The sequence below is a fragment of the Urocitellus parryii genome, chromosome 3, assembly GCF_045843805.1.
Source record: "Urocitellus parryii isolate mUroPar1 chromosome 3, mUroPar1.hap1, whole genome shotgun sequence".
In the NCBI taxonomy this organism is placed as follows: Eukaryota; Metazoa; Chordata; class Mammalia; order Rodentia; family Sciuridae; genus Urocitellus; species Urocitellus parryii.
In genome coordinates this window covers 57,996,251-58,016,714 of record NC_135533.1, presented here as the reverse complement: position 1 = coordinate 58,016,714, position 20,464 = coordinate 57,996,251, and the positions used below count along the sequence as shown (strand labels likewise).

Below are 20,464 nucleotides of genomic sequence, written 5' to 3'. Positions count from 1 at the left end.
GAGTTGGAGCTTTTCCATGTGTTGGGGAAGGGAAAGTCATGAAGAAAATGGAATCTTGGCTGTTTCTAGTCTTTATTCTAGTCAAGTTGAGGACTGTCTGGCAAAAGCTCTAGTCTCTAACCCTTAATGTTTGCTCAAATTATCTCCTATTGACTTTGTAGTGTAAAGGATGGATAAGAGTGTAGACATGTCAAAATTTAGTTTTCTTGTGTCTACTAATTTGTATTATTATGGTTTATATTTAATACCATGAGAAAGATGAAGGTGTGTGTGTGTGTGTGTATCTATGAAGAGAAAGAGAGTATTAAGATAGCTGTTTGAAGGTGACCTATTTAGAAGGTAGATCCAGAAATGAAGCATCTGAGAATAAAATCTCACTGACTGATCCTTCTCTTCCCTTCCACTCAAAGCACAATCCAAGATCAGGACCTGCATCACCTTGGAACAGGCCTTATCTGTGATGATTTATAAAATACGTCCAAAATTCTTTGACATTCCTCCCTTAAAAAAAATGAAGCTTAATTCTCTTCCCTTTGAGTTGGATGGATTTAGTAACTTGCTTCTAAAGAACAAAGTGTGGTAGGAGCCATGGAGTATGACTTCTATGACTAGGTCATTATAGACATTGCATCTGGGGTGGGAGGCTGAAGCTCAGTGGTAGAGCGCTTGCCTACCATGAGTGACACCTTGGTTTGATCCCCCTCCTACCAAGAGTGTAAGTTTCTTCCTTGCTTTCTCTCAGGTGCCTTGCTCTGGAGAAAGCCAGTGAAGTAAGGCAACCTATGGACAGGTCTATACAGAGAAGCTCTAAAGCCTCTTGCCAAAGCCAGAGAAGAACGGAAGCCTCTGCCAACAGCCATGTGAGTATGTCATCCTGGAAACAGACTACATCTCCAATGACTGCCCCCATCCTGGCCTTTGTCTCAACTGTAACCTCATACGAGATCCTGAGTCAGGACTACTCAGCTAAGCTGTTCCCAACTTCCTGACTCACAGAAACATGTTTGTTGTTTGAAGCTACTCCATTTTAGGATAATTTGTTATGGAGCATACCACCCCAGTCCTACTCAATCAGAATTTGCATTTTAACAAATGCAAATCCCAAATGATTTCAGGTGTACCGAAAGTAGGAGCTACATGGCTCAGAAGGTACGTCCTTCCCTGGGTCTCCGCTCCTTTCCCTCTCCTCACTAGCTTCTTCAGGAGAGTCACATATACCTTCCGGCAGCATCAAGATCTACAGGGATGAAACCTCAATTCCAGAGGACAATGAAGAAGTGCCTCCCAGAGAAGTAAGAGAGCGTGGTGGAGGAATGGAAGAGGGGAAGAGCAATATCCATATTTGATATCAGTTGCTCAGCCTCATTAGCTGTGTCATCTAACACATTGTACATCTGAATAAACCAAGCCATTTTAGCTCATCTACTGAATGTTTAAGGCATGTAAAACATTTCTCCTTTTAAACTACAACTCCATCTGCATTCTGCCGAGCCTTATGGAAAACAGCCTAATTTTGACTTTAATTCCAAATATGTAAATTGATGCTTCAGCTTGAGTAAGTAAAGAATCTTCACTTTCATCACTGGAAGAGATTTGTTCAAGGATTTAGGCAGATTTACATGTTAACAACCAGTTTTCAATAAAAGGCTGAGAAATGCCTGTGGGATGTGAATTACATGGCCCATATTGAGTCTAAGAAAATGGTTCAGGACTAGCTGGGAACAAGTTACTTCTTCCTAAAGGGATCCTAAGGGGAATTTGCCCCACAGGGCAGACAACGGCACTTGTAATCAGAAGTTAAGTATAGAGCAAAGCATCATGTCCATGATAAGCAGATGCTTCCTATTGGGCTAGGTTCAGGTTCTTTTTCTTTCTTTCTGCTTTTTTGCTTATATAAAAACCAGGGTACAAATACGAAATTTCCATAAGAGCCATGCATGTAAACTTCCCTTAGATTTCGATTTATTAAATGTCACTTCCTTGGTAAGTCATACCTAGACTATTCTACCTAAATTGGCACCTCACCTGGTATTGTTTACTTTCCAGCTCAACCTGTTTCTGTCTAACTCCTATCAGCTAACAGTTTCTGACTTATTTCTTTTCTTTATTGTTTGTGATCTGACTCCTTCCACTAGATTTTAAGTTCCTTGAAGGTGGTCATTAGTATTACCCCGGCTGCTCCTGACACAAGGTAGATTTGTGCTTTCTTCTCTTCCCCTTCACTGACATGGCTGACAACATTCAGAATCTACCCAGTAGATGCTTCACGATCTTGTGAGCTGGGATGAGGACCTCGGATGACCCATGAAGAAAATGTAGCACAAGGAAAAAAAAACCCTTGTTTTAACCCATACGTAGGTAGAGGGTTTTTATTCTAGCAGAGCCTGGCTCATCATGACTGATGCATCTATGTTTCGGTGACATTGTATCTGCAGCACCTAGAACAGTGTCTGGTTTAGAATGGATTCTCAATAAATATCTGTAGAAGAAATCAAAGAATGCAAATATTCTATACAAATTTCCAGACTGCTACTTTAGTAGACAGATGATTTGGATAATCACTAGACTAAAGTACTGAGATGCTCAGAAGTCATTAAAGCTTTCAGTTACTGGAAATTTTGAGTTGATGAACAGCGCTCTTAGTGGTTCTGCTGACTAACAGGTGCTGTTTAAGTCAGTATGTTTTACACAGTCACACCTGACATAATAACACACTTAGATAATAATCCTGTAAAACTCTGCACATATTGTTTCTGAGGCCACACTGTTGAGAAGAACCCATCTGAGAAAACTATGGAGTTTTAGGAACCACCTCATATTCTGGGTTCCTGAAAGAATCCCATTCTATCTGCAGAGCTTCAAGGCTTTGCATTTCTTTCAGAACTGAGTCTTTTGGGGGCAGAAGATGGTAAGGAGCCTAGTGAGGATTCAGGGTAAGGAGAGAGGAAGTATAGTATGATGGTTAAGGTATACATTGGGGAGCTGATGTGAGTGGTTTGAATCCTTGTTCATCCACTTACTAAATGCATGGTTGTGGGTAAGTTACTTGACCTCTCTGTGTCTCAGTGTCTACACCTGTAAAATAGGATTAATAATGATACTAGGGACAGCAAAGGAATACCATGGAGATGAAACAATTTAACACCAGTAAAAGACTCAGACACAGTGCCTTGCATGTAATAGGTGCTCAGTAAAAGTTAATGTTCTGTAGTTATATAGACATTAAGAAAAATTAATTAATAAATTTTTAATAAAAGTTAATATCTATAGAACTGTTCCTCTCACATAAGGATTCCTACAGAATTTTGAGGAGCAGAAGTAGAGTTCAATCTGTATTCAATAAAAAGTATGTCAACATGAACCTAAATGTTATATATAAATAAAAAGAACCAATAAAAAGGAAAAAAATTATAAAAATAGAAAATTAAAGAAAACAATTAAAAAAATAATAATAATGCCCTATGCCAACAAGTTTTAATTCTCACTTCCTTTTCGCCCCTCCAAGTGGAGACTTATAATGAAATTGAGCTCTCTAAAGCAAATGAACTTTGACCCTACCTGCACTCAGAGCAGTCATGGTATTTTTCAGGCCTAAGGATCTGTATAAAACATTTGAACTATGACTCTGTGTTGTCACCCTTTCCATTAAGGATAAAAGAAGGCAAGACATGATTCAGTGTAATGTATCAGTTTGTATAATCCAGACCAAATTTTGGGTAGAAAAGGGGCTAATTTGCCTATATAAACTGTCATTTCTATGGAAATATACCCACTTACCTTCATTTCTAGCTCTTGGTTTGATGCAGGTAATACCTGAAGTTTTACTTCCAATTTGTATATAAAACTGAACAAGCCTGGAGAAGGAGAAGGAAAAAAAAAACCCTCAGTTTACTTACAAATAGGTGAATTCTTAGAAGAGCTTTAACCCTTTATATTTTGACATAGAAAGAAAAAACTCTGTAATTCTTAAGTATTACTTTTAAGCCTAAGGGACATATGACAGACAAAAATAAGTACATATCGTAATAAGTTAACTCTAATTATTTAGATGAAGTTAATTAATATGGTCATTTATCTTATTTTGTAAAATGATCTAAAAAAAGAAATAAAACAATTTAATCCCCTTTCATTGTGATGGTCTGATATACTCTAATGGGAAATTTCTTAAATCTAGATAAGACCATTTCTGGACATTCAAATGAGAGAGAGAAAAAAAATATCTAATACTAAGAAGTTGAACACTATATTTGTTTAGGGCCAGATAATTATCTATTATTGATTTAGATTCAGTTGGCTAAAGTTTTCACAACTGAGTCTCACTCAGTGTTATGTAATTTTGACTCTGTCCATGGCAATCAGAGGAGACTGTTTGACATAAGTACAGCAATCAGAGGAGACTGTTTGACATAAGTAAGACTGTTTGACATAAGAAAAGAATGTGGAAGGACATGTAAAGAGATTGAAGTCAGCAAACCACATAAAAGGGAAACCCAGGTTTAAGTGTCCTTTTCTACCTGTTCTCTAATAATTTAATGGATGGAAAAGAGCAGAATTTTATTTTAGGTGTGCTACTATTACTTCTTTTGACCTTAAAAACCAAACAGTTCTTTATACTACCAGTAGGTGACAGTGTAAGTATTTTAAATTTCTGGGGTAGTTTTCAATAAGTGATGATTAATAAATTTAGATAAATGAGGATCATTTTCAGACATGGAATTTAAAGTTGAAAAAAATCTTTGTTTCAACAGCACATACAAGTATAATATCAAGGACCTTTTTTTAATAATTACAAATAACTTTAGAAACCAAGTTAAATATATACTAGGTGTATAAGCTTCGGTGATTCCTGTATGCTGATTGATAAATTATGGTATGACTTTTGTAGTACACATTTATTTAATTATTGAGCTAAGGATATGCTTCAATTTTACATAGTATAATCTGTATATAGAACCATTAATCTGTACATAGAAATTGATATAAAATATCAATTCTCCATAGTAAAACAGAATGTTTTAGGTTGGCCACATGGTGTGGTCCATACTATGTTCATGGAGAAGTATACCAACTAATAACTTACCTGATATTTCTGGTGTCCAGAGGGACAGTTCTTGCCTCCCTTTTCCCAGGGCCATTAAAATAAAGAGACTTGCCATCATTAAGGGTTCCGCAGCCAGTTCCAACCTGGCCACCAGTTATCTTGTACCACAGAGGGCTGAGCTTCCCCTCAAACCTATCAAACATCTCGCTGTAATTAGGGATATTTGACACACAGGTTCCTTGTGCAGCTTTAGAGAAAAAAAACATAGGAGCTTTGTTGGAATCACTAAACATGAAAAGGTATATTCAATACATGGACAAAGAAAGAATTTCCACAGGTATTAGGAGAAAGAAGCTACATAGAAATTTGTATCTTACAATGATCTGCCTGAAAGACAACCTATTATCACTACTATCATCAAAAATTCTACTCTGAACCAGAGATATGATAACTTATGATATCATGGTGTATTAAGAATTGTAATGCAAAAATAAATAAATTTTAAAAAATCTATCTGGGGCTGGGGTTGTAGCTCAGTAGTAGGGCACTTGCCTACCATGCATGGGGCATTGGGTCTGATCCTCAGCACCACATAAAACTAAATAAATAAAATAAAGGTATTGTGTCCATCTATAACTAAAAAATAAAAATAAATGCTATTCTGCTTCTGTATTTTTACATTTTTTTTTAATAATGATAGACTTTGGGAATGATGCATCTCCACAGTTCTTGCTAACCAGAGGATCTGTGTAAACTGAGAAGTAGATTTTGTCCATAGTTAAGTTTATTCATTTATTGTCCTTCTATTAGAGGATCAACAAGGGAAATTAGTCCTGGATTAAATAAAAAAAATACCACCCTCTGAAACTATAAATGACAGCACTCTCCACAGAAGGCCTGCAACAGCGAGTCTGCCTTTGGTTATGTGCCAGAGGCGGCCAGAGCACAACAAGCTGGGAAGGAGCCTTTGAAGTTGCTCCCAGGAAAAATTCAGAAATGATTTTGAAGCTTATAATGTTTTCTTCAGTTTTACTCTTTAATCTCAGTTCCCTTTTCATTTTTGCTTATAGTAACATTCAAAGGTGACTGTGGTTAGAAAATACTTCTTTTGCAATGCTTTCTTTGGGAAGTCTTCCATTTATTATTTTATAAGTTGTATTTTTGCTTTAAATGCACACAATTATACTTCTTTTTTTAAATTTATTTTTTAATTGTAGTTGGACACAATATCTTTATTTTTATGTGATGCTGAGGATTGAACCCAGGTCCTCGCACGTGCTAGGTGAGCGCTCTACTGCTGAGCCCCAGCCCCTACAATTATATTTCTTTTTAAACAAAAGCAATGTAAAGGGCGCAGGGAGACCCTGCAGCCAAGTGGTTAAGAGCCTATGTTTAGGTTCTGGAGAATGACTGCCAGAGTTTGAAGCCCAACTCTAGCAACTCCTAGCTGTGTGACCTGAAGAAATGTATAGTCTTTCTGTACCTCAGTTTCCTCAAATGTAAGTAGATTTTATAGTACTGCAGCACAGGGGTTATGTTAGAATTAAATGAGGTGAAATAAAAAGCACTTACTTTAGTGCTTAGGATGAAGAAGGGTCCCAAGCAATGTTCATTATGGTTGCTATTAATAATAAATCTCTAGGGAGTTAAATTTGTGACATCATATTTTCTTCCTTAAGCAGCTTCAAACTACAAAATATATTTTTTAATTTAAATTATTTTTAGTTATTTGTGGACACAATACCTTTATTTCATTTTATTTTATTTTTATGTGGTACTGAGGATTGAACCCAGTGCCTCACACTTGCAAGGCAAGTGCTCTACCATTGAGCTACAACCCCAGCCTTATAAAATATCTTTAACTCATGTTCCTAAATGGCAAAATCTTACAATTCTTAGACTTAAAGAAGAATAAAGTCAGCATCAACTTCTTTGAAAGAATCACATGAAATTATTGACTAGAGACGAACATTATACAAGCAAACCATTAAACTCATGTATATGGCCTTACCAGTGTACCCCAGGTCACAGAAACACACGCCTGAGATGCAGTCCCCATGGCCACTGCAGTAACTGGGACAAGGCTCAGATATGTACACTCCATCTAAGCCAAATGGAGGCACGTTCTTCTGTGAGCTGCTCTCCTGGATCCACCGAAATCGGGTTTTGCTGTTGGGAGAAAAAAAACCCACATCTGTTTCCTCACACACAGCCTTGGGATATAGACAGTTCAGGAAAACTCAAGAGAGATTTAATATTTATTTTGATGTCATGCATGTTCTACCCCATGTGTAACCTTCATAAATTGTCTCTCTGAGATCTTTCTCACAATTTCTTGATTTTTTCCCCCAGCATAAATGTTTCAATACCAAGAGGATATCAGGTACAGAAGCTTTATTATTATTTTTTTACATAATTTTTAAACTTTATTTTATTTATTTATTCATTTTTATGTGGTGCTGAGGATCGATCAAACCCAGGGCCTTGCATGTGTGAGGCAAGCACTCTACTGCTGAGCCATAAACCCCAGCCCCTACATAAAATTTTTGATGGCCAGAAACATCATAGGTTTTTACCTTCATAATTTTCCATCCTAGGTTCTCTAAGTAATCAATAAAAACCAGAGTGAAGTAAGTAGGCCAAAGCTAAGCTAATAAGAATGTCTAGATTCCATATTTTAAATTAGAAATTATTAATATTTAAATTATTAATATTTAAATTTTTTTTACTTGTAGATGGACATAACTTTATTTATTTATTTGTTTATATGTGGTGCTGAGGATGGAACCCAGTGCCTTACATGTGCTAGGCAAGTGCTCTACCATTGAGCCACACCCCAGCCTGAAATCATTAATATTATTAATGTTATTTGGGTGCATGTACCTTTCTGGATTTTTCAAGGAGACACAGTAGGATATAGAACCATGATCTCCTGCTAAACAGCATTAACTTATTTTGGAGAGCCACACAAAGAAACAAAGGAGTCTTCCTTGTAGTTAATTGCCTATCTCTGATCATTATGTTCATTCAACATTCTTCATTAAACCAACATTTATCGAGTGCCTGCCATATGCCAGGCCTTGTGCTGGGGTTGAGCATACCAAGGGAAGCAACATCCAGACTTGCTTCCTGCCTGTGAGTGGCCCACAGTCGAGGGATAAGACACACTTATCAAGCACTTGAACAAAGATATGAACATCTATAACACGGATAACCACTGCTAAGAAGAACAGAGTTAGGAGAGCATGCAGGAGAGATCTTTGACTTGATAGTCCAGAAGTGGGTTGGAAGTGATCTGGAGGAAGTAATGACTCAGGAGAAAGAGTTTAACTTATGTAATTATGTAAATATGCAAGTAAACCATAGTGTGGTTTGAATTATTGAAATCACCCAACAAAACTTTCCCTTTGTTTTTCCTGTTTAGGATTAGCAAGAAGGGTCTATATTTTTGTCCCATTCTCTAGTTTTCACCTTTGTCTGGAGGATGCCTGCATGAACAGGAGAACTGGTTTCACCCTTCCACCACCACACAGCTCAGAGATGTCGCCTCTACATCTCCAAACTAGGAAGGTTCCTGCGTACCTGATGTTCTGTGCAGAGATGCACATGGGGTGGGTAGTGAAGACATTCTTTTTAAAAATTTTTTTTATTTTAATTTTTTAGTTGTCGATAGACCTTTATTTTTTTGATTTATATGTGGTGCTGAGGATTGAACCTAGTGCCTCACACATGTGAGGCAAGTGTGCTACCGCTGAGCCTGAGCCCCAGCCCCAGCCCTGAGACTTTCTTTAGAATACTAAACAATGGTGTCAAGACACATCCATGGACTATGTGTGGACCAAACTGGCATCACAGCCAATGAATAGGAAAATCTGGTATCAGAGAACTTCCAGTGGCAATCCTGCTGGTTAAGACCACACAATTCCATGTGAATTTCTTTTTTTTAATGTTTAAAATAATTCCATGTGAATTTCTATTCAGTTCTGCCATGTTCTACACAGCACTGGAGACGGGGTGACCTCCTGTAGCCACTCAGCCTCTCAGAGATGGGTATAACCTGCCAAGATGCCAATCACCCTGTTGACTGCAAGACATCATGAAGCAAGACTCCACCCCTAACCTTATCCCTGCCTTTGATATACCCCCTTAAATAAAACTACCAGAGCCATTTTAGTTGTTCAGCTCCAGCGCCTGTATGGGCTGGATCTAACAGGCACTCCAAGCTTCTTACAACTATAATTCTGTCTTTGTCTTTTTTCTTCACTAATTATTTTAGACTTTATTTTCCCAGGTGGTTTATCCCCTCCTAATCAGGAAAAATTACCCTGGCAAGGTGCTGGCCACCTTGTGATATGCAGACACCTGTTTCAGAGCAGACTTGCAAGCATACAGTCTGGATAGGGAGGCCTCTGAGATCTGGGAGAGACCTATCAACACCAGTGTCTCTCCTCTGTAAGCAAGAACTAAGTGAATTAATAGAAGCACAAAGGGCTCCTTTGAGAAAATTGGCTTAGAATTATTTCTGAAAGAGCAATGTTATAAGCATGTTGCCTCATGGCAAAATAGCTCCAATTTTAACGAGTAGAATTCTCAGCTTTTGAACACTGCGTTTGGAGATATCTGAGTTTAACATATTGCAGAAGGAACAACAACAGCTCATTTACTTGGGGTAAAGTAGAAACATATTTACTATTCTTTAGCAGAGGGCTCTTCATCACAAGTGCCATCAACCAGCAAACTGGATAGTATCCAAATTAAGCAGGAAGAAGCTGGATTCTAATGGAGAAGATTTATTCTTCTAAAAACTGAAGTCCAACAAAATACTGATATATTGGGAGCCTCAAATTATTGGCTCATTTTGTGATGCTAAAGATGATCTTTTCTTTCTTCTCACATGTAGCTTTACCAATTGGGTTATTCCACCCAACATCAAACCAACTGTAGTTACAGCTTCAGCTCCATATTTCTGGGCTTAGAGAAATCAAGCCAGATTGGTGTTCCTTGGCTCCTGTTTGCAATTATCTGCTATTACAGTGATGTCTCCCAGCACCCTGATATTATTGTTGTAGCAAAAGATGTACCACTTGATGTTCCTTAGTTACACCTCTCCTGGGAAGAACTGTGGTTAGGCCATGGTTTCAGAAATCATGGGGAGAGGAAGGCAAAGGTGGCACTGTTATGGGCACAGCTTGTGATGGGCAAGAAGCAGGATGAGATCCCTATTTAGCAGAAAACACAGACAGGTTTTTATGGAAAAGGAAAGGTGGTTCAGAGGATGAAGCCCAGAAGGTAGAAGCAACAGCTGAGAAGAACAATGAATTAGAGATTTGTCTTAATGAAAGAAACTTTCCTATCGCAGGCCTGGCTCTGAGAGGAGGGAGTCCTACTCACAAACCACTTGTTGGCTTTCTGAATTCCTATGACCCAGTAGTGACTGCTGTGTGCCTCAGATCTCCACCTCCGCTTTTTAGTGTGTTTTTCTTTGTTTGCTTGTTTTTATTTTTTTGAACAGTTATCCTGTCATTATCTCACCCTTTTATATTGGGGATGGGTAAGGTGGATAACTTGACTTTACAGGTTGGTATAGATCAAAATATTTGGGAGTGAGTACATGACACTGTGATGGGCTAAGACCTTGGGGGGTCTTGGAAGATAGTGAATGTGTTTTGCATGTGGGAGAGATTTGAGTGACCAGAGGTAGGACAGATGATGTTAGATTGTAACCATAGTGATCTCTCCCAATTAATCACACTTCCTTTTGTACATGTTTCTCTGTAATGTGACTTTTATGTACTTCCTATCAAAAAAGGGGAGTCTATTTCCCAACCTTCTGCATATTGACTGGTTTTGTAAATTTCTTTGACTGGCAAGATGTGGCAAATTAGATGATTCCTTGGGACTCAGGAACCACCTAACTGAAAAATACTGGGAAGAAGACCACAAAGGAAGGAAGGTTCAGCTGTTCCTAGACACTGACTCATCAACTGAATGCAGCTACATGAAGGAGGCCAGGAGAGAGACAAGTAGACCTGCCCAGGCAACCCCACAAACCAACAGAGATAATAAATCATTGCTTTTTTAAGTCACTAAGCTTTGTAGAGGTGTGTTGCCTGACAATAAATAACAGCACAATATTATCCTAGGCTCAGCTAAGGAATATAGATAAAGAGTAAGGCTGAATTCTGAAAATAATAATGTATCTCTGCATCCTTGACTCTCTTTTTCCTTTCACTGGTTAGGAGATGACAAAATCTGGAATGGCTGCCTCGGTTCCAAAGATGGAAGTCATATGCTCAGGATGTCAGAGTCAACCTGTCAACTCTGAACTGCTCATCTTTGGGCCATGATATAAGAAAGAATGAACTACTTTGTTTAAATCTTGCTAAGCATCTGTGTTACAGTCGCTGGCTAGATCTGTATTTTAACTAAAGCATACTGCCAAATTCTTAATTTCATTAAAAGAGGTAGACTCATCAACCCTGCTACCTGAACATCAAATACCTAAAGCATTTCAGTCTCACTTTGATAAACTACAAAGAACACTGACATATGAAGACAAAAATTACTTATAAGTTGACTTGGATCTACTGATTGAAATAGCTTAATGGCTATGTCTTGAAATAGATGGTGTTTAAAGATTATGTTTCAAGGTTTATCAGACTAACACAGAAACTTTCACATCTTTGACCAAATCAGTGTCTTTCTTTTTTAGGAAGTGTTCCTACATGAACATTGAAGGTGTCATTTTTTAAGGTATGCATGCCTAAGTAATGACGGAGGCAGAGACTACAGCCAGCTTCTCTAGCTGAATGATGCATAACAAATTTTCTGATCAATTAGGTGAAAGATTTCACAGACAGAATAGTCTCTAAAAATTTTATGAATAAGCCACTTTTATAAATTGCTAAGCATCTGCTATTATATCAGTCAGGGTGAAATGGTTACTGTGGTAACCAACAACTCCCAATCTTGTAGTTTAAACAAACAAAAGTTGATTTCTTGCATGTCCAGTGTAAGTTGGCAAGGAAGTCTGGTTATTGTAGATACTCAGGGACCCAGAGTGATGCAGGCTTTGTTTCAGTGATGCTTCTATGAAGCAGGGACATAGAAAAATGCACATGAGCTCTTAAAGTCAGGTTTCATGTCCATTCACATTTCATTAGGCCATGAAAAACTTCAAAGCTGTGGGGGGAGAGTATAACCCTACCTTGTTCCAGGAAGGAAGAAAGTTGGAAATATTTCTTAATTACCCTACTGAGTATCCCAACCACATGCTACATCATCAGGAAGCAATGCAAACAGACTTTTTATATCATCTCAGCTCTGAACCCAGCTGCCTTGACTAAGTTACAGTTAAGGTTACATTCCAGAATTCAATTAAGTGTCCACTTGGGCTGGGGCTGTAGTTCAGGGCAGAGCGCTTGCCTTGCACATGTGAGGCACTGGGTTTGATCCTCAACACCACATACAAATAAACAAATAAAATAAAGACATGCTGTCCATCTACAACTACAAAAAATAAAATAGAAAAAGAAGTGTTCACTTGAAGAATCTTTCTTTCTTTCTTTTTTTAAATGATAGAGTTAAAGATAACCATCTTTGTGTAACCTATGCCATCTGGTACAAAGATGCTATGAATTAATTCTAGAATAACTGAACCTGGAAAAAAGCGCATTTTAAAAATTGGAATATTTCTGTTTTTCTTCTTTTTACTTAACAATGAGAACTAAATTGTGCTATATTTTTCCCCCTTTGTTCTAGCTTCCAGGAAGCTAAGAGTTCAAATTGTTGCCCTATTAATAAAACGGGTTCACTTCCAATTCCCTCATCAATTGTTTTACTCTTTCTCGCTATTGTCTTATTATTTGTTTTAATGGTCATTTAAAGGGGTCGTTTATTTTGCAAGATACCTCAACTTGTCCTCAAAAGGAGGCACTAAATCACTAAAAATCTACAAATGGCAAAAGCCTGATGTAATGATGCCTGACAACTCTCTTTAGACTTCAATGGCTTTTGTTCACTGCTGTCTACTCAATGCCCTGAACAGTACTTGGCACAGGTAGGTGTGCAATAAATCTTTGTTGAATGAATTAATGGGAAAGTGAGCAGATCCGTCTCAATTACAAGTATGTGTGAGCATATGTGTAGTGCAATTTTGTCCTAGAGTTCTTTACCTTCTAAGTCATTACTTGAAGAAAAACAGACACATTATATAAATTTTTCCAAGTTATTGAAATTCTTGAAATGTAGCTATTGAGATAAATAAATGTTCCCATGAAATGGTAGCTGTGGTACATAATAAGAAAGATTACCTTACCTGGCTGCAAGAGTCCTTGGAATAACAATGGTGATTCTTGTCCACTCTTCAAAGTCCCCTGTATGATACATGGTGGGCTCACTCAGTTCCCTGGAGCTCCCTTCGCATCCTTTGCCTGTAGAAGCTGGGAAACAGCCTTCTTTCACCAGAAACCAGGACATTCCAGCATCATGAGAGTACTGAAGAAGAACTGGGGCAGTATTGCTGAACTGATTGGCACATCCTATGTTTAGCTGTTAAAAAGGACAGAATTACACAAGATTTTGGTTCCAAGACATCATCCAACAAATTAGGCACTACAGCAGCCGGAGCCCTTTCCACTCAGTCTGCATGAAATCACAATGTCAAGACTGTGCAGCTCAATCCTAACCAAAGCCCTACCATAAATTCTGGGATTTGTTGGTGGATACAAGCAGCAAGTACTTTTTAGCAGAAACCTGAACAAGCTACCTACTTTATGGGTTTCTTGGGACTATAAAAAAGAAGAAAAAAGTATAATGTCTGTGTTTCTGGAGTCTCGGACAAAAGATAAAAACCAAGAAATTGTGTCCTTCTCCCTCTTGGTATAAAAAGGGAAAGCAGAAGATGGAGAAGCAGGTGTTTTCCTCAGAGCAGGAAGAGAAGGCTGGGTTCTCTGCTTTCCACAAAACCAAAATCTTTATTCTGTTTTTTTTTTTTTTTTTTTTTGGCCAAGACTTACTAAGAAATCAGAATCAGCTTAGATGAAAGTGCCAAATTTTTGCTACAGCAAAAATTAAGCAACATAATTAAGAAAAAGAACTATTATCATTCTGTCCTTGAGTGGAGACTGTCATAGGATTCATAATAATGAAAAAAATTGTAAAAAAAAGCAACCTAAATCCTATTGCTTAGCATATTGTTTTTATTTTTCTGTTTTCCTTTCTTCTTTTTATATGAGAGTATATATTTTGGACATATCGTTGAGGTTATCACATTTCTCGAACTTTCCTCCTATTTTCTATTTAACATTACTTTATTATCTTATGCAACATAGCAATGAATATATCTTTTCCTTTTCAGTTGATTTTTATCACCAAATAAATCCCTAGGAATGGTATTACTGAGTCAAATTTAGAAACATGTTTTACATTTTCTAATTATAGATGTTCATTTAGTATCAGTTTGGTTCAAATAGATCAGTTTTACCACAGCACTGGGTATTATATAAGCTTAAGATAGTTTCTTTCTAAACTAATACATACATAAATGAATTTTAATACTGTTTTAGTTTTCAGTTTTGATAGCTATAACTTTCAGACATTCCCCCTATTTATTTAATTATTGGTGTCTTAGGTGAATGGTCTGTTTAGATCTTATTCACATTTTTGACTGGAGCTTTGATGGGATTTTATTTCAGGAGACTTTAAAAATAAGAATAGTCTAATTACAAGAAAAATTGCAGTAAGGAACCAAAAGAACATGGTTATGACCAAAGACTAAAGGAAGACATAAAGGTAGAAAGGGTCAGAGACACATAATAATGGAGGTTGGAGTTCATGAGATAAATCAGTTATCCTTGTGACTGTAGGGTAGCTATATCTAGTCTTTAAAAGTCCGTATTTTCCTCATTTCCAAACTCAGAGCTAGAAAAAAAAATCTCTCAGAAGGATTTATACCTTTGACTGCTAAGAATTTAAATATGACTCATTTATTTAAGTTTATGTAGTAAAATGTCAAGAATATAATTAACGATTTGCACTCTCAAATGCATGATAAAGATCTTTTAAGAACGGGTTGTGGCTTAGGGGTAGAGCGCTTGCCTAGCATGCATGAGGCACTAGGTTCTATTAAAAATAAGAACAAATAAAATAAAGGTATTGTGTCCATCTACAACTAAAAATAAAAAAATATTTTAAAAAAGATCTTCTAGCAGAAATTCGTTTTATTGTACTACTCACTAGTAAGAATAGCCTTTGGCTGGCACCTGGTGCTGGCAGCCTCATTGGGCACACGAAGTTAGCTTTTTCTCTTGAATTTTTATGACTGCTATTATTTCTAAGGTAGGCTAGTTGTTGGATCTTTTAGTTCATTGACAAGTTTGTGATTAGAAATCAGGTAATGAAGTGATACAGACATACTCTGAGTTGTATTAAATATATAATTCAACTTAGACTTTGCATTCAGGATCCATTTGTATATACATCTAGCAAATATTTACTGGAGAACCTGCTAAATATCATTTATACATGCTTATGTCTCTCCTACTTTAAAAAGCAAAGCAAAAGAAAATGAAAATTCTTAATGATTTTTGGGTCTGCCTGTAACTACACAGTTAAACATATTGAGATAAAGGCCACATTTGCTGCATAAATTCCTGCATAAATTCCTCAACATTTTTCAATCCATTATAAACTGATTTTTGCTGTTACCATTGCAATGAATTACCAAGGAAACCCCATCAAACTAAATCTGATTGAAAAATTTAATCCTTATTTTACAGATTATTTTGTTGCTTCTGACACTGTTGGCCATCTTTTTTTTTTTAATTGACCACATAGCCTGACACTTTCTTTTTTTTTTTTAAAGAGAGAGAGAGAGAGAGAGAGAGAGAGAGAGAGAGAGAGAGAGAGAGAGAGAGAGAGAGAGAGAGAGAGAGAGAGAGAGAGAGAGAGAGAGAGAGAGAGAGAGAGAGAGAGAGAATTTTTTAATATTTATTTTTTAGTTTTCGGCGGACACAACATCTTTGTTTGTATGTGGTGCTGAGGATCGAACCCGGGCCGCACGCATGCCAGGAGAGCGCGCCACCGCTTGAGCCACATCCCCAGCCCCTAGCCTGACTTTCTAATGCTGCTGTTTTCTAGGATTCAGTTCTTATTTTTCTTACATTCTAATTCCGTGCATGCTTTCAATCTCATTTATAAACATAACTTCGAGTGCCTTCTGAATGTCCCTGACTCCCAGCTATGATCTATCACCCGGTAGGTCACCAAAACCTGCTGACTATTCCCTTAACATCTCCCAGACTTATGTACTTATCTTTTTAACTCAAGATATGCTTTAACCTGACCTAATATATCACTGCAGCTCTACATTGTTACTTTACTCAAATATGTTTGAAAAGTTGATCACTTTTCTCTGTCTCTTCCACTGCTGGGCAGGGCCTGTTCCTACCAATTCTTAGTTGGATCACTGCAATAGCTGCCCCAGGGTATCTCTGCTGTAGTCCTTGCCTCTGCTAGCAGATTTCCAGCACAGTGATTCTTTAAAATCCCAAGTCAGTGCATGTCATCCTTTAGCTGGACACTTTATTCAGAACAGAGGCCCAAGTCTGACCTGCCTTTTTTTTTTTAAACACTCTATTCACTTCTCTGCTGTAGTCATGATGGCATCCTTGTGGTTTCTAAAACATTTCCAAAAAACACTCCCACCTCAAGACCTGGTACTTTTTGTTTCCTGTGCCTGCAGTGATCTTCCCTGTGTAGCTGCATGACTCACTCCTTGAATTTTTATAGGTTATAGTTTAACTAGTATTTTACTAGAGACCAACCTGACAATCCTTTATATAGTGGTTACTGTTCTCCATCACCCACCCCTGTACTTTCTATTTTGTATTTATTCATAGCCTACAATAGTGTCTGAAACATCCAGACTTTATGTTTGCTGAATGAATGTACTTGTTGACTGATTTCCCCTTGTTAGGTAGACACTCATACTGCTGCCAGAATGACCCTTCTAAAATACAGGTCTGATTGTGGCACTCAACAGATTAAAAATCTCTGTTACTCACTGTTCTTGGGATAATATCCGAGTGACTTGCTGTAGAATATAATCAAAATGAGCTCTTTCACCTCTGCTACATATACCTCTTACTCCTCCACTTTCTAAATCTGCCATTCTCATTTGCATTTTCATGTATTTGAGTGTTTTGTTTCTTCTTTCTGGATTTTCCCCCTTCCATTCTTTTGCGGCCTAAATCTCTATATTTCCAGAAGCTTTAAATTTTTATCCATCCATCCATCCATGCAGGGTACTCTTGCAGAATTTATGGCCTACTTCTACTAAAGCACTCTTATGACTGTACTGTGACTATTTAGTTTTCTGGCTCAAATTTTTCTTGTGTTATGCACTTTAAGTATTTAACAATTTTTTTACATTTAGATTTTTTAAACTTTAGAATATCACCCTGCAGAATTTAATGCCTAACTTACCATGATTTTGTGAGTGATTAAATGGAAAATATGATGAGAAATATCACAGTATTCTGGAAATATATCTGACATTAATGTTATTTTGTTACCATTTTAAGTGTTACCAACACATGAATATAGATAGATTCATGTACCATTATTGATGCTTTCCCCATTATAGTTTAGCATCAAAATCTAAACAGGGAAGGATAACATTTTACTAATCATATTATTTATGACTAACTTCCTTGTTTACAGGCTTGTGGAAATTATATTTGAAGAGCTGCCTATAAACATCTGATCTCTTTAATAATTCCATTTGTAAATTATTTAGCATCTGCATCCTGCCGTTATGTAGGGACCATGTAGTTGTGCTAGCTCATTAAAACTGCATTACTTTCGACCCCAGAATTCACCAATGGGATTTTATTATAAACACAATGAAATTTTGATTAGGGTTCTGAGACAAGTGCTTGTCAAAGTAAATACTTGCTATACATGTTGATATGTTACCACAGTGCTGAAAAAAAATAGGCTTTTAGGAGAAGAATTATAAGTGGAGTAAAGGAGGGGAAATTATTTGGAAATCCTATAGTAAATTCATAAAATAACTCATAAGCCCAAACATCACTAATAAACTGAAAAGGGAGGCTTATCCCGCCCCATTAAGAAGCATGGGATTAAATCACCATCAGATTGATGTCTTCAAGGTCCATGTTATTTTTAATTATGGACAAGTTCCATAAGTACTTAAAAAAACAGAATGATATAGCCAAAACTTCTAGGACTTCTTGAAAACTGATAAACTTTTTTCCTTATGAGTAGATCTTTTCAGCTCTGTCATTCTGTGATTGAGGAACCTTTTTCATTAAAGTGAGTGACTTTGTTAACAGAATAGGAAAAATTTGTGCTCTTTGTTTCACTTATAAATGTGCAAAATGATTTTACTCTTTTACCTGCTTTGGGAAGACCTTTGTGCATAAATACCTTGAACTGTAGCACATATCCAGGTTTAAGGGTCAAATCTCGAGTTACTGCAAATCGATCTCCATCTGATTTTCCAAACACCATGGCTGAAGGCGTGGTGGCACAAAAGGTTTCATTTTTAACCATTCCTTCATTAGCCAACATCAACCACACACTCATTTGATTCATAGGGTAATCAAACGCTGGCTTCTCATAAAAGTTCTAATAGAAACAATACAAATAAAGCAGGAAAGCAATTTAATAGCTCTGAAAACAAAAAAGGAATTTTCAGTTCATGACATGCTGACCCATGTACCACTAGTATTTCTAGGAAAATACAGAAGAAGCTCCAAATTAACTTTGACTGCCATTCACATTTTCTCTTGATGATTTAACAACCAAAAATATTTTGCTGCTGTTTACAATCATTTTTTAAACACACTAACCATTCTGCTTGATAACTTGGTTAGACTTTATAGTCCTTTTCACATCCAAATAATCTGTGAGCTAGTAGCCAAGAGAGGTAACCAAAAAATGAAGTTACAAACACTAAAATACCTGGGGTAAAGTTGGGTTCACAACTGGAATAACCTGCTTCTGCTTCTCTGACAGAATGATGATGTCATCTACTGCCCACTGGTCATAGTCCTCCCCAGAGAACACGGGCTGCCACCAGCGGAACCTGGTGCAAGGGGTCTTAGCAGCGGCTGGAAGCTCCAGATACACAAATCTGCAGAAGAGCAAATCATTTATGGGGAGGAAAGGAAAAGCTGTGTTTTTCTTAGAAGCTGGTGAAATAACAAACTTAGCAACAGGAGATTTTAGTTTGATATTTTGAAATTCTAAGTTTGGACAGATCAAATAAGGAGGCTTAATGTTGTGAGAAAGTTTGATCCTGATCATGTTTACTTCATTTGGAATGGTATCCTTTGGAGAAGAGGAAAAATATTTCAGCTGCATTTGATTCACCCACTTCTTTTGACTACCAGAAGGTGGCTCATAACTTTTAAAGAAATATCAAGAAAAAAACAGTTCCTTCATACTTACTACATAAATAATGGTAATTTTAAAAATGTAAGGGTAATTCTTACCAGGGAAAAAAAATCTAACTATGGTTGGTCTTTGTGAACATTTTTTTTTTTTGGTACGAGGGATTGAACTTGGAGCACTCTGTCACTGAACCACATCCCCAGCCCTATTTTGTATTTATTTAGAGAGAGGGTCTCACTGAGTTCTCAGCACCTCACTTTTTGCTGAGGCTGGCTTCGAACTTTCGATCCTCCTGCCTCAGCCTCTGGAACCGCTGGGATTACAGGCATGTGCCACCACATCTGGGTCTGTTAACATTTTGATGTATATTATCCTACTCTGTAATTTATTTTATAGGCATTTACATTTTGGAACAACATTGTATCGTAAGTAATTATGTCAGTGAAATTATTTAAGAATAATTTAATGTCTACGATTTTTCATCACATGGACATGCTAGTGTTTATCTTTCCCTATTATAAATAATTTTGTGGTGGGATTTCCTATACATAAAGCTTCCTCTACTCCTTACTTTATTTATTTTTTTTTTTTTGGTAAAAGTCCTAGAAGTGAAATTATTGGGTCAAGTAAACTGGTCATGTTTAAGGCTCTTGATTTTCTAAATTCCTGTCTGGAAGAGTTATAATGGTTTATGATAATTTGCAGGATGACACAAGAGAGACTGTTTTGCTATTCCCATGTGGAGACAGCTCTTGGTGCTACCATTAAAAAAAAATGGCATCGTAACTGTTAAAAAATGGTATCTTTTCATGCAATGGAAGTTTATTATGATTCACATTTTATTGAACATATGTACTTCCTCTTTAGTAATATCCACTCATTCCTTTTATTTATTTTTCCCATTATTGTGGGATCTTAGTGCTTTTCTTGACAATTTGTATAAGCTTTTTACAGGGACATTGATGCTTTATCTCATATTTGTTGCAAATACTTTTCCCAATT

The 20,464-nt window shown here is 36.9% G+C and overlaps 1 protein-coding gene across 2 annotated transcripts in view; it reads right to left on the bottom strand.

Moving 5' to 3' along the window:
- The window catches only part of Reln (reelin), a 452,281-nt gene that overhangs the window by 82,177 nt on the left and 349,640 nt on the right, over window positions 1-20,464 (bottom strand). For both annotated transcript variants that reach the window (XM_077796721.1, XM_077796720.1), the window contains exons 26-31: window positions 19,031-19,202; window positions 18,494-18,694; window positions 13,359-13,591; window positions 7,053-7,210; window positions 5,081-5,288; window positions 3,778-3,854 (exon numbers count right to left, since the gene is read on the bottom strand). In XM_077796721.1, the coding sequence (XP_077652847.1) occupies window positions 3,778-3,854; window positions 5,081-5,288; window positions 7,053-7,210; window positions 13,359-13,591; window positions 18,494-18,694; window positions 19,031-19,202 (1,049 nt within the window). The remainder of the gene's footprint in view (window positions 1-3,777; window positions 3,855-5,080; window positions 5,289-7,052; window positions 7,211-13,358; window positions 13,592-18,493; window positions 18,695-19,030; window positions 19,203-20,464) is intronic.